The sequence below is a fragment of the Tympanuchus pallidicinctus genome, unplaced genomic scaffold (genome assembly GCF_026119805.1).
Source record: "Tympanuchus pallidicinctus isolate F22 unplaced genomic scaffold, pur_lepc_1.0 scaffold11, whole genome shotgun sequence".
In the NCBI taxonomy this organism is placed as follows: domain Eukaryota; kingdom Metazoa; phylum Chordata; class Aves; order Galliformes; family Phasianidae; genus Tympanuchus; species Tympanuchus pallidicinctus.
Window position 1 is genome coordinate 15,681,686 of NW_026294627.1, and position 15,107 is coordinate 15,696,792.

General features: G+C 41.4%; 1 protein-coding gene across 1 annotated transcript in view; it reads left to right on the forward strand.

The window, feature by feature from the left end:
• Positions 1 to 7,893, forward strand: part of FGF9 (fibroblast growth factor 9) — a 31,127-nt gene extending 23,234 nt beyond the window's left edge. The window contains exon 3 of the mRNA XM_052671181.1: positions 6,501 to 7,893. Coding sequence (XP_052527141.1) covers positions 6,501 to 6,746 — 246 coding nt within the window. The 3' untranslated portion in view covers positions 6,747 to 7,893. The remainder of the gene's footprint in view (positions 1 to 6,500) is intronic.
• The last annotated feature ends 7,214 nt before the right edge of the window (positions 7,894 to 15,107 follow it).

Here is a 15,107-nt window from a genome sequence, read left to right on the forward strand (position 1 = left end):
ACTTGAAACCTCCAAGGAGCAGATATCACTAAAACCACGAGCTGCAGATTTGGCAGTGGCAGAAATGGGTGGGGGCCTAATTGGCATCTCTCGTGTTGGAGAGCTCTGTAAACAACCCTGGCGTGCTGGGATAACGTAATGCTGGATCCCCATCTGCTCCTGCCAGAGGAGGTCCGGGTGGTGCAGAGGACATGGGAATAGGAAAAAAGGAGCGATGGGGCCCAACAGAGAGACCACGATGGTCCCCTTGGTATTTCATTGTTGATGCTGAAGCCTGCTGGCTTTGCTCACGAAATGCTGGTTTTCTGCTGCCTTCATCAGGACATGGAGATAGCTCTGTTCCTGTGCCAGTGTAGATGTTTTTTATGGTAAGGCTCCCAAGGAGAGAGGGCTGTGCCAGCTCTTACTAACTTTTTGTGTGAAAGCGTTCATCTTCAGGCGCTCTCGTAACTGCTTTGCACAGTACAATACATTCAAACTTTTTAAAAAACAATATTTATTTATTTATTATGTTTAAGTGAGGGTGTATGTATAATAAAGGCCTGTATGAAATGAATTAAAAGTCTGGGAGGAGAAGCTGATGAACACTCCATTCATGCCAGAGTATCAGGTGACCTCAGGTAGGGAAAATGCGATTGCCCAATGGTAGTTTTGCCATGGCACTTGCCTCATTTCCCTTGTCTTTTGCTGTGGAATATGCAGTGCATCAGAATGGCAGAACGGAGGCATAGGTATTTGCTAGGTCTGTCTTTTGGCCATGCAGGGTTTCCTGCCATCTCTGTGTAGTGCTCATGGAGAAGCAGTGGTGCAAACATGCTAAAAAAGGCAACTAGTCCTTTTGACAGGCCTGTTTTCATTCTCTCTTTTAATATTCTATGAGATTATTAAATGGTGTTCTGAAAAACACTGCTGAATGAAATGGTTTGGGATAACTCTGACACTCACTGGATCAGGCATTCAGTATGCAGTGCTTGCCTCACACTGCTCTCCGCTAACTTAGGAGGAAAGTGGCACTGCCTGGACTCTGAGATTTGGCTTCTGTTTGTGGCTAGATGTTGTCCATGCAGCCAGAGACTTCCCAACATAGCATGCTAAACTGCACCTTTATTTATGACCACTCTGGATGAGTGTTAATTATTAGCTGAAGATAGTGTGCTCTAGAGGGTGTTTGCCTTATGGCATGGGAAGGGCCAACCATATGTAACATGCATGTGTTTGTAGGCAGAGGAGCAAAGAAAACCACTTCAGAGGAGGACAGGGAATTTTTTGCTTGCTTCTCTTCACCACATAGGCCGTTTTTATTAATGTTATACAGGCATGAAAGGGATTTGTGTGAACTTATTTAGAAGACAATCTATTTAAACATAATTTTATTAACACAGCATGGATTAACACAATGGTAACACACAGCAGATACATAGGAAGTGCTGACTGCATCCTATACGCTTCTTTTTAATGGTTGTTTGGACTTCTGGATAGATATTTTCTTGTAAAGTTCCTATATTGATTCAGTGTAGTAATTTACCTAAGGCAGAACTGTATGTGGTATGGAGTCATTTGCTAAACATGAAACCTGTTTGCTGTGGTAATAGGTCTGGTGATCTGAGGAGCCATTCCTTTTGGCCTTTTGAGCTATTTCCTTTTGTCATATTACAAAATAAATTTGTGCTCTGCAGTTTATTAAAAAAAAAAAAAAAAGAAAACAAAAAAAGAATATTGATGAGAGTTATACAGGACCCTGTCCTGTGCTTTCATTTGTGAAGCAATACTAATGTCTAACCATTCTTTAAATTATGAAACCATCCTCTGGGCAGGATTTTTCCTATTTCCACTTATTTCCAGTTAGCTGCTTCACAGGGATATCTGTTTTAAATAGGTTGCCAAAACTTTCCTTGTGGTTGCTGTAACTGTCTGCTACACTAATTTACAGTCTCACTGTTAATGGGTCTACCTGGAAATAGAACAGTATAATTGTTTTGCTCCATATTTAGCTGCGAACCAGATGTTGTCAGGCTTCTGAATTAAATCCACCGGTTTATTTACTTTTGTGATAGGTGCATCTTTGAACACTTTAATTACTTGAACTATTTGAGTTAAATAAAAGCTTAAAAACACAGGTAGAAAGTGGGAATGTAGTAAACTGGAAATTGATCAATTCATAGTTGAATACTATATGAACAGACTTCATTGAAAACATGTGCTATGCGGTGAAACACATGATTTATATAATTTTGAGGTCACCTCCTTATTTGGTCCCTGAATTGAACAATTTGCTCAAGGCAGGCAGCCTCCCCTTGTGTAGGAAAGCAGGTTGCTTTCCACTACTGCTCCAGCTGGGTATGTTTGGTATTTGTGTCAGCCTTCGACAGAGATGTCAGGTGACATCAGGTGTAGTGCAATAAAATATTGGCACTGGAAAATAACAGAGAAATCAGTTGATTCTAGAAGTTCTGAATCTAAGGTCCAAATATTTTCAGCTGTATTTAGGGGCTTTGTAAAGGTCACAGCCAGAAGGGAAAGGACTGTAAGAGCATGTCCAGAGGAGGACCAGAAAAATGATCCAAGGAATGGAACGTGTAGCCTATGAAGACAGGCTGAGAGCTGGGGCTGTTCACCCTGGAGAAGAGAAGGCTCTGGGGAGACACAAGAACAGCCTTCCAGTATCTAAAGGGGCTGTAAGAAAGAAGGGGACAGACTCTTTGCAGAGTCTATTGTGATAGGACTGGAGAAAATGAGTTCAATCTAAAAGAAGGGAGACTGTAATTGGATATAAGGAAAAACAGTTTTTTATGATGAGTAGTGAGGCACTGGCACTGCCCTGAGAAGTGGTGGATGCCCTATCCCTCCTTGAGAGGATACACTCAAGGTCAGGCTGGACCAGGCTCTGAGCACCTGATCAAGCTGTAGGTGTCCCTATTCATTGCAAGGGTTGGAGTAGGTGGCCTTAAGGGTTCCTTTGAGCTCCAATGAGTCTGTCATTCTATAAAATGCAGCCACCTGCAATCAGCAGACATGATTGCCACCCTGTGCTGGCAGTGGTGGCTTCCAGCATGTTTCCCATCCCAATCTGGTGAGGCAACAAGATGTGTGTTGGCAGGATGGACTGGCCTCACCCCTGCATTATCTTCTTGCTGGCAGGATAAAACACATGCTCAAAGCGTGAGTGTGAACTAGTGTTAAATAGAATTTCTAGAGAACTGTTTAAAGAATTTCTAATGAAAATATTGAACTTCACTGAAAGTGTGATTATTTAACTTTTCTGAATGTGTGGTTATTAGTATAATTACAGATCTGACCCTGCATCCTGATTGCTCTGTGAGGTTTTTATTGAAATATTTCCCTAAAGTTCTTGTATGGATTTCTCAGAATCACATAAAAGGTAGGAGAGAACTAGCTGTGTTGTGAGAGAACGAAAAGTAAAAGCAGACTGAACTTGTAAAATGAAGATTCAGTTTGTAAGCCTGAAATCCATTGAGCTCACCCAGCATGCAGACCTTATCCAAGGTCTGCCAGCTCAGCGCACCACAGCACTGTCATAATCGATCAAACCTGCCAGATAAAGAGAGGCTATTTTAAAATTTCTCCTTCAGGGCACGGGAAAGTACTGCTCACACGAAGATAGAAATTTATGATGATGCTAAAAAAGATGCAGATGAAGTGAATAATTAATGAATTCAAGACAGGACTGAAATATCCTTCTAAATTGTTGCTATTTTTAGTAAGGAGCGCTTCTGCAGTGCTTGTCATGTGATCCTATTGCCTTCTGAGAGCAGGAAAACAATTTGCATTAGTTTCTCTTTCCCCAATGGTCTGACAGATTCAGCATATAGTATCTCTTAGCATCTGCTTTTGCATTAAAGCAAAGAAAGTGATTTTGAACATCATGCAAAATAAAACACTAATGAGAGCTGTGCTTAAAAATGATCTTTGTAGAAGCTGAATATTTTTTATAGTACTTAGAGGCTGTACAAGGGGCTACTGCAATGTGCCTAACATTTAGCTGCTGCAGATGTCCGGTGATACACATTGCTGCTGCAATTTCTAGCTGTCAGACTACATAGGAGGAAATTATCAATGGCTGATTGCAGGATTTGGCTCATATACAAAGATTTAATGTAAACAAGTACGTGTTTCTTTTCTTTCTCTAAACAGCATGGGTGTTGCTGTGTTTGAGCTATTTCACAGTATGGCAGGATGCCTGAGGTGGGCAGGGACCTCTGGAGGTCACCTGCTTCACCCCTGCTCCAGCAGAGACACCAGAGCAGGATGCCCAGGGCCATGGCCAGGCACCTTTGGAAGATCTCTAGGGAGGGGAACTCCAAAGACTCTCTACTTCACACAGTAAAAGTGTCATAGTCAGAAAATGACATAAATGATTATATGCAGCAGCTCTGCGGACCTGTTCACGTTTTTATGCACTATGCTCAGCTGAGCCTGCAGGGAGGGACATCTGGTGGTGGAACGGTTGGAGATGCTGTGAGGAATGGGGCTGCGGTCTTCTCTTCTGCTACAGCCAACTGAATTTATGCAGGGCCATTGCCTCTGCCATAGTGAATTTTCAAGTGTTTAATGTCCCCCTGCCTGGCCCTGGAGGGGATTCTCCTTCCTGAGAAGTGATGAGGTTCCCAACAGAGTCAGGAACTGCTTGCTTGCTGCCTTTCTAGACTAACAGACTAGTCACAGGTTAACTACAGGAAAAAAACCCCACAGAAAAAAGCCCCTCTAAATCCTAACCTTTTTGGCATTGAAGAAGATCTTGGATTTGCAGCCTTGTCCCCAGGTAGTAGGTGGAGTACTGACTGGTTGCTCTCCCATGTGGGTTGGTTCCTATGTGACTCCTGTGAAGTATGTAGGGCTCCCTGGATCCTAAAAGGACCCTGGTCTCCAGCCCCAGTGGGGTGCAGACCCCTCGTGGGGAGCAGGTGCTTGCCATGCAGTCAGCAAGATGAAGTGTCACCATGAGGACTCAGTGCTTTGGTGCCAGGGCCTCTCATGGATTGCTGGGACCACTCCACTCCCAGTCAAACCCTTTGGTCTCAAGGTGCATGCTAAGCCATCTTGGCTCTGTCAAGGAGAAGGCATTTCTGGGTATATCCTGAAACAGCAGAAAAACCTCTGGACTGCAGCATGTTGCTGTAGGAAAAGAGCTTGTGAGTCCTGAGACACAGAAGTGACCTTCAAAGTCTCCTTCAGCCCCAGGCCAAATTGCAACATAGTGGTGGTACAGTTTGTGAAGCTCCTGGGTTAAGCTGTGGATGGTGGTTTATTGGAAGGAACTGGAGTTTGAGATATGGCTCCTTGGTTGTGCTCAGGTTGTAGGTGTATGTGCCATAAAGGCTTTGCTGCACCTGGTCCTTGATCTCTGTTTTTCCATCTCTATGTATCTATCTGAAAGGGTCATTTAAAGTTTTAATTTCTCTAAGGCATATGCACACATGCTTTACATGTTTACATGCTTACAGAATCCGGTGCTGTATGAAGTTTTGTAATCAAGAAGAGGTGATCCTCAAGTAGAAGTTGAATTTGGTAGATGTGAGCGCTATTTGATTGAAAACTCTTGTAAAAATATTAAATTATCATTACTATATTTTGTACCAGCTGATAAGACTATTCCCAAGTTTATTCTTCCCAACTTTCCATCCGCTTCCCCATATTGGAGGCTAATACTTTTTTTCTAGTCTTCTTTCTCAGTCATTTGTGTAAGCACTTCCTAACTTATTCCAAATAAATCAGGTTATAAGCAGCTGTTTTTTAAGCCAACCTCATTCATTTAGAGCAAAAGAGTGTAGGTGATAGGCACTGACTCAATGAGAAAGTGAACTGGAAGGAGTGGGACTCTCTGACAAGGGAGATGGTGAATGGCTGATGCCTTTAGTGGATGTCTTCCATAGGATGGAAGACAAAAACAATGCTTATATAGTCTGGAAGCCTGTCTTCACCTAAATTCATCTCAGCACGTAGAGTTACTGCTCCTGTTTGAGGCTTTTGTGAATTGTGGTTCTGCGATAACAAACCAAATGATGGGTATTGAATTGCATCCTTTGTAATTAATGAGATGCACTGAGTACTCCTGGTGATAAAAAGATGTAGAGATTTTAAGATCTTGAATGATATCACCACTCTACAAACCTTTCATAATGTCTGTTCAAGCACTTGCACTCATGATCAAGCAATTGCTTATATAAGCCCAGTAATATTTTGTGAGCTGCCTCATAAATTAAAATCCTTGTTTCCATTTTCATTGGTGCTGACTTGATTTTGATAACAGTGCTTCTGGAGGATCTTTTTTGCTTCACACACTGTGTGCTACCCATGTGACTGCTTTATGAAACACTCAGCAATCCTGCTTTATTTAGTTAAAACTGGGATTATTCACTGCAAGGATTCATTCTGTAAATTGAACAAGGAAGTACTGATTTTGTGTAGTGAAATTCATAATTCTTTACGAAGTAGATTTTTTTATGGCTAACTCCTTACCAATTTTTCTTTTCTTTTCATAGGAAAAATTAACCCAGGAGTGTGTATTCAGAGAGCAGTTTGAAGAAAACTGGTATAACACATATTCATCAAATCTATATAAACACGTGGACACTGGAAGACGATACTACGTTGCGCTAAATAAAGATGGGACTCCAAGAGAAGGGACTAGGACTAAACGGCATCAAAAATTTACACATTTTTTACCTAGACCAGTGGACCCTGAGAAAGTACCTGAACTATATAAGGATATTTTAAGCCAAAGTTGACAAAGACAATTCCTTCACTTGAGCCCTTAAAAAGTAACCACTATAAAGGTTTCATGCGGTGGGTTCTTATTGATTAGCTGTGTCATCACATCAGCTCCACTGTTGCCAAACTTTGTCGCATGCATAATGTATGATGGAGGCTTGGATGGAACATGCTGATTTTGTTCTGCACTTAAAGGTTTGTCCTCCTGGAGGAGAGCCTATGCCCACTCGCTTGATTTAGTACGAGAGGGAGAGCGCGAGAGAGTGAGTGAGAGCGAGAGGAAGCGAGAGCGTGAATGGGGGTGAGAGAGGGGAGCCAGAGGGAGGAGGAGAACGGCCTGATGCATGCTGGGGAATGGACACGCTTTTAAATTTTTGATCAGTTGTACTTCGTCATATATCAGCATAGCTGCCATACTTTGATTCATCGGGATTTTTGGCTGGTGGCCTGCTCAAGTGTACGCTGCATTTACAAAGGCATGGAGGGTGCAGTCTCACGTAGACAAGAGACTTTTCAGTTAATCGCTCGCTGGGTCTCACCCCGCTGAGTTTAAAGCAAAGACCTCTTAGTAAAAACAAATAAAAATAAAAAGTTAAATTTATTTATAGAAATTCCAAAGGCAACATTTTATTTATTTTATATATTTATTTATTATATAGAGTTTATTTTTAATGAAATATGTACAGGCCAGATAGGCATTTTGGAAGCTTTAGGCTCTGTAAGCATTAAAATGGCAAAGGCCACTATGAACCTGTGGTAAATTCATGCAAGTAAATATAAAGGTGCATGGATAAAGAGAATAACAATAAAAAGGTAATAATAATAAATTCTAGTGACCCTCATGTACTAAAGGCGACAATCTCTTTTGTGCCCATATTATTGTAAAAGTATGCATACCACTCATGACACTGAGTACTCACTCTTCTGACTGCTTGTTTCATAGCTTACCCCCAGAGGATTAAAAAGAAAACTGGGTCTCCAACTATTTTTCTGTGTCTGTAATATTTCCTCTCTGGTAAAATGACTTATTACATCATTGTAAAATTCACAGCTGCGGAAAATATAAGGGTTGGAATATATTCTACTTGTTAAAACCTATTGCAGATCATACCAAAGCTAAATGAGAAGTATGCTTTTTTTTTTTTTTCTCTCTCTCCTCTAAAGCAGAATTCCAGAAACAGCATAAGTAATATCAACAGTTGTACTAATTTTAAGATTCCTCAAATAGCACATAAGGGTTTCAGAGGGCAAGAACCAGGCTAACAGGATCAATCTTGTAAATGTGTTTTATTTGTGCACTTAACTATCTACTATGAAATTATACAAGTTCCATAGGGGTCATTGTAACATCTTTTATGGAAAATTGCTTTCAGTGTGAACTGTCATAATACATGATATTAGCACCCTTCTTAAAGTAAAACTTGCAAAATGAAACTAATAAATCTCTATCAATAATGACAATGGGGGGAAAGTATTAGACTTTTTTCTTAAAGTATGTTCAGATATTCATGAACTGTGAAATAACAGTGTGTAATACTTAAGGAACTGTAGCATTGTATGTTAAGCACACAAACACATTGATGAGCTGTTACCATTTGAGAATTAATCTGTAGAAAGAAACATTTTTTTTCCCCAGTACTCTGAAGGTTAAAAAAAAAGAGAGGAAAGTCACATAAGGTCCGCACAACAAATGCATTTTGGGGATGTTGCATCCTTTAGGGTTTGAACCTGGTGCCATTAATGTGAGCACAGCTTTTGCTGTGGGGTCTGGAGGGAGCGTGATAACCCGGCTGCCCTTGGCAGCACTAGAGCTGAGCCAAAACATGCTTTGGCATAGCTGTAACTGTACCCTGCTCACAATTATGTAATCCTGATTTGTTTTTTCTCTGATGCACACCTGTCTGTGCAGTATAAACAGATAGGATTCGAAGCATAAGTCTGCTCTGGAATAGCTCATGGCTTGGTGTGCTTGGTGAGCGGGAGCTCTCTGTGCTCTGTGGGTAGGAGGAGCCATGCCTCAACTAGGAGATACCAGCAACCTTCACTACAAGATGGCATTTTGTTGTAATGTTTTTGAGTGATAAAGACACATGGAAGCAGATTGTTGATTTGTAAGATGCAGTCAGACACATGCACTTGCCTGGGGACTGCTGTTGCTGAGGGGCCAAAGCCCAACCTTCAGCACAGCGGTTGCGGTTGGTTTCCAACCCTTTCAAACCTGCATGTAAATGTGGCTGCAGGTTATCCAGGTGCTGAATGGTTGGGCCAGGAGCACAAAGCCTTGCAAAAGCTCAAACGAGTAAGCGAGCTCCTGGGACGTGCTGGGTTCACCACTTGTCAAACAGACCAATGGTACTCAAGGAAGGACGGCTGTGACTCTATGTTTTGGCAGAAAATCTTGTGTGCCAAGAAGTGAACTGCAAAGTTTAAAAACCTGACGAGTAGAGGCCAGGGTGCTAGGCCATGGACTGAGTCTTAATGTTCAATAGATTTGGATTTTTAGTCATAGACAAATCATTACTACTCGTTAACATGTTCTAATTTTTTTTTTTTTTGTATTTTTCTAAAGAAAGGATTAAAACCAAGAAAAATGTTATGAGTTTATGGCAGTCCATATAAATAAACTGTATCCAATTTACTCTAATAACCCATAATGGTGTGTAAATACTGACTTTCTGTAAATATGGAAACATGTAATTTAACATAGGCGTTACTGTGAGACTGGATGGTCCAGGAGCTCGCAATTTACCACTCCTTGCATGTTGACTGGGCCTAATCCAGCCTGGCTCAAGGACCGAACAACAGATTTTGTTCAGTCACTTGTGCAAAATGAGTTATTTCTGTTTTCTGGCGGGGGTGGACAAAGCCTTAGTCCCCTGGGTGCTGCTTGGCTTCCGTGCCAGGGGCATGGATGCGCTTCAGCTCCTTGCTCCTCCCTGCTTTGGTCCCAATGTAGGGTTGGACGCAGCTGAGCTGACATGGGCACACGTGTGCTGCTGCTGCCCCGCAGCCGTGCACAAACAGAACTCTTCATTTCCTACTGCTGCCGATCTGACACCCCTTTTTAGCATTAAAATTCACTTGAAGAGAAATCTGAGGGGGAAAAAACAGAGCAATTGGTGTTATTTACTTGACATTCTGTAATGGTGTGTAAAATACATACAGAATTCTGTAAATTGTATAAATACATTGCTATAGAATTTTGAAAATTGGTATTATTTGCTTGATGTGCCTTCACAGCATTTTCTTAATAACTGTGCATATCTGTAATAATGAGATTGCAAATAGACATCATCTTTTTATGCCTGGAAAGGATGTGAGAAAATTCCAGGAGAACCAAGAGCAGGATGATTTTCTTTCTTTTTTTCTAAGTCAGAAGAAACAGCAAAAAATGGATAAAGTATTTCACCCCACGTGGATCTGTCAACTACTGGGTGAGCAGCATGGGCAAAAAAGGTGATGGAGATCCAGAGAAGCTTTATGGCACTGACTGGTTTGGGGCTACAAGCACACCATGTCAGGCTTAGCCCCAAGCCCAGTGGGGTGGGGTGAAACCTTGGCAGTGCAGGGAGCAGAATGGGAAAAATCAAAGGAAAATTGTTTTAGACTACTACTGATTTGTGCAGAACTTGAACTGCCTGCTGCCAACTGGAAGGGAAAAAGAAACACCTATCTGAATGACTGGTGTAACATTGGAAGTCTGGAGATGGGACTCTCCAGTCTCTGAAAAAGTCGCTCATAACTACTGTCCTCATGGAAGAAGAGAAACATGTTTAATACACACTGATCCCAGGGAATTGATCAGACTGCTTCCAGAGCAGTCCCAGGTTTCTCTGGAAATGGAAAATGGCAAGAAGTAGGAGAAGATGAACCTGGAGCTTCCATGTCTTCACTACATGTCTCAGAGTCACTGCCATCTGCTGCTTAGTCTATGCTCTGCTCTGCATAATCTTATAGCATCACAGAATTGTTTGAGATGGAAGGGACTCTTAAAGGTCATATAGTACAACTCCCTGCAGTGAACAGGGACACCTACAGCTCAATCAGGTGCTTAGAGCCCCATCCAGCCTGACCTTGAGTGTCTCCGGGGACAGGGCATCTACCATCTCTTTGGGCAACTTGTACCAGTGCCTCACCATCCTTATTGTGAATATTTTTTTCCTTGTATTCAACTACAGTCTCCCCTCTTTTAGACTGAACCCTTTTCCCCTTGTCCTATCACAACAGATGCTACTAAAGAGTCTGTCCCCTTCTTTCTTGCAGCCCCCCTTAAATACTGAAAGGCCATTCTCAGCTTTCCCCAGAGCCTTCTCTTCTCCAGGCTGAACAGCCCCAGCTCTCTCAGTCTCTCTTTTGTATCAAGCAAAGAAGCAAATATAAGCTCCAGCTCTGCTACCCTTGGCTATGGAAGCAGAAATAAATGAGTGGCCACTCATACTGGGTACCTCTTTGTTCAAGCTCCTGTCCCGGCTCATGACATCACACATGATACCTGTGACGCCCATCACAAATTGTCCTTGCTTTGCAAATGTGGAGATCTGTCTCCTTACAATTACAGCTTCTACTGCAGATGTGCGAGGTTCTGTTTTTTTTAGAAATTTGGCTGAAATCTTGGAGATTTGGCTCCTGCTGGTGTAGCTAGATAGGTGCAGGCAGTCATATTTGGAAGCAGGGACCTCAGTGAAGAAGCAGCCAACATCCTCCTCAATATTTTTTCCTCGTGGCACATCATTTACTGATCTACGAACAAAAACCAAAAGACTTCTGTTTTCCAGACTTTTCTCTCTTCTCTTAAGCTCTTGAGCTGTCCATGGGTTGCTCACAGTGCAATCCTGCTCTGCCTTAGCATCAGTTTTCACCTTCAGAGAGCATCAAAAGGGGCTTTACATCTACCTGCTGACTCAGTACCAGGGACATAAACTGAACTCCTGTTGTCAGGAATTGGGAGAGGCCTTCCCAGCACCTTGCAGCTGAACATTTGGCATTATGAAGTGAGCAAGGCATGACTAATTTATGCTTGAAATTTAGGATTTATAAAACTTATCCACCAAGCACAAGAACACCCACGACAATTAGTGATTAAAACAAAGGAGATGCTATCGTGCAAAGTGTCTCAATGGTTCTGTTGTGTGCTTACCTTGAAAATTGAAATAAAAAAATACTTTTTAATGGTCAGGAATTTAGAATGAGAATAATAATCAAGTTTGACCTGTTAAGGAGTTTATAAAACAGTTCTGTTGTCTTTTTTTTTTCCTCCAATGATTATATAACGTTAATAGCTTGTGTACATTTTCCCGTACCTGATTCTATTAGAAAAGATTCTTTAATTTTTCATTCAGTGTTTCTGAAGTCTGGTTTTCTACATATAATTTTTTAGAGCTATTCTGGTCTGTGCCCTGTGGCAGGAAATTCAGTGTGAGATCCTTGGTTAGGACAGATGACTGTGTGCATTACAAAGATGCTGCAGTGATGCTCAGACTGGATGGTGTAGTCTATAGGATGACCTTGTCCTGTGGTAGCTATCAACAGAAGGCCGCAACATTATTGATTGCATAAAGCATTATATCTTGATGTTTTCCTGGGAGAGATCTTTTAAAATAGTCCTCAAGTCACTCAGACTTTATTAAGCCAGTCTCTCAAACAGACACTCACAGCTGTCCTACCACGGAGAGCAGTGTATAAATTACAGTTTAGCTGTATTGCTTAGTGATGCAGGGGGTTTTCATCTCATAGCAAAACAAAACAAAACAAAAAACCCAACCTTATTTATTCATTTATGTATTTTTAGGTCAGAGAAAGTTATTTTTATATGCAATACTCACACGTAGCAACTATGGCACTAAGTCAAAAGAATTCTGCAATTAGACTGAACTGTCAACATATTTCTCCCATTTCTGTTTTCTTGAGAAATCACAGACAATAAAACTATGGTGATATGCAAGCTCTGTCCTGTAGATTTTTCATGTTCAAAGGTCCTGAATATGTATGTATATCTTACTTACTGGAGGCAGTAAGTCTAGGTGAAAGGAGCATTTCTGAAATGCTGTAATACATTTATTTTATTGAAACTGTCTCCCTGAGTGTAGCTTTAAATAAAACTATTATTATTCCTACCTTTTCTGAAAGGGTAGATGTAAACACTGAAACAGTGCCATGAAATATTCTCTTACAGCTGTGCTTGAGTGTCTATTTCTTTATTTTACACCTCTTATGTAATGTAATTTCTACTTCTTTTTAGAAACCTTTGCATTGTATAAATATCCTACACACGTTGACTTTGTTACAGCTAAATTATGTATGACTACCTTCTTCAGATAACCTAATTTTCTAGTTCTCCCATGTTTTGGCAGACAAGACAGTAATATTACATAACATTTCTCAGCTAGCTTCTTTTTTTTTTTTTCTCATCCTGATAAAACCATTATTTTTCATGTGGAGACTGTAATTAATTTCATAGCTCTTCATAAAGAAGCCGTGGGCTGAGATCCGTGTTCAGCCTCATCTTCATTCTAAGGAAGAAGAAGACTTGCTGGCTGTGATTGTCAGTGCATTTTCTTCTCCTTTGGAACATTGTTTGGTTTGACTCCAGATGAAATAAGTGCTCATATCTTCTTCTTCAGGATGGTTTGGGTCTATCTCACGCCTTGCCTCCGAACAGACTCATTAGAAGACTGCCCCATATATTCTATCAGTTTATTCATTTGTGGTCTGGTTAACTTGAAGTCTCTCCTTCTCATCTTCACTGTATTACTTCTTTCTTGTACCGGGGTCCCCACGCATGGACACAGTACTCTAGATAGGGCCTCACAAGAGCAGAGTAGAGAAGGACAATCACCTCCCTGCTGGCCACTCCTCTTCTGATGGAGACCAGGATACCATTTGCCTTCTGAGCTGCAAGAGCACACTGCTGGCTCATGTTGTTTTTCATCTACCAGGACTGCCAGGTCCCTTTTTAAGGGGAAGTGGTTTTAAGTTGAAGGAGGGAAGATTTAGGTTGGATATCAGGAGGAAGATCTTCACAGAGAGAGAGTGAGGAGGTGCTGAAACAGGCTGCCAGAGAGGTTGTGGATGCCCTGTCCCTGGAGGTGTTCAAGGCCAGGTTGGAAGGGGCCCTGGGCAGCCTGGTCTGGTATTAAACGGGGAGGTTGGTGGCCTTGCCTGTGGCAGGGGGCTGAAGCTTCACGATTTTTGAGGTACCTTTCAACCCAAGACATTCTATAATTTTATGATTATATGACTTCTCATTTGAGTCATGTAATGACTCAACACATACGTTAAAGTTGTAGAGTTCACTTGTCAGTCACATTCGTCATAAGACTTGAGGTATATTCTGGAGAATGAAAATCACGTACACATTCCCAATTTCAGTAAGAAAGTTGTCCTCACTGGTGCCAGTCCATCCCATTGTCCTTTAGAGAGAAGTGGCTCTTTTGGCTTTCTCAGTTGGCATGGAAATCAGTACCAAATGACCTGCTGTGTCACCTGCTCTTCAGTATTAGCTCTTTTCCTTTTCATTCTCTTCCAACCATTAGTTTTAATCTTAATGCTATTTTGTAGTATTTGGTTGTTGAGACAGATACCGTCTAGGAAATCTGTTTTTTTTTGTAACAGTTGTGGTCGGATCCAATGCAATCTCATTTCTAATCAAGCCAGCCTGTATTCACTGGAGAAAAAGGGGAGAAAAAAAAAAAAAAGAGATAAAAACAGTGATGGAAAAGAAGATTATACAATGCTACCATTTATTTCAAGTGGGTTTGAACGAGAGCTAGTGTGAACTTTCCTTTGTTAAGATACATATGAGGAAATTTCTGTACTCTTAATGGTCTTTCTGTGAGACATCCCAGACCTGGATGCAGTACTCCGGATGGGAGCTCATGCGGGCAGAATAGAGAAAGCCAATCATCTCCCTGGCCCTGCTGGCTACCCCTCTTCTGATGGAGCCCAGGATACCGTTTGGTACATAAACGTAGTGGCTGTGACTTTAAAAAACATGCTCTGGATGGACAACAAACTTGAGGGTATATGTGAATATGCACCTTTCCAATTTTGTTCTTACTTCACATAAATAACCATTTAAAAATTGGTCAAGATAATCCTGAGCTGCAATTGTACATTCAAAGCCTTGTTACTTATAGTCATAGTTGCAGAGATGTTAATAGCGAACTTCTCCACAGCCTATGAAGCAATGTGCAGCAGAACATTACTTGTCTTCTTGATGGACAATGTGATTTGTTCACAGAAATGTAGTCTTGGAGACTGCGTCCAGCTGTTACGTGGCTATGCTGAGCTTTTAATGCCCAGTAAAAGTGCTTACTGCCCACCTGCCACAGACGCTCATTAAACCTTCCCTTCAGCTGCCTGTTGCCAGCTGTGAGGCT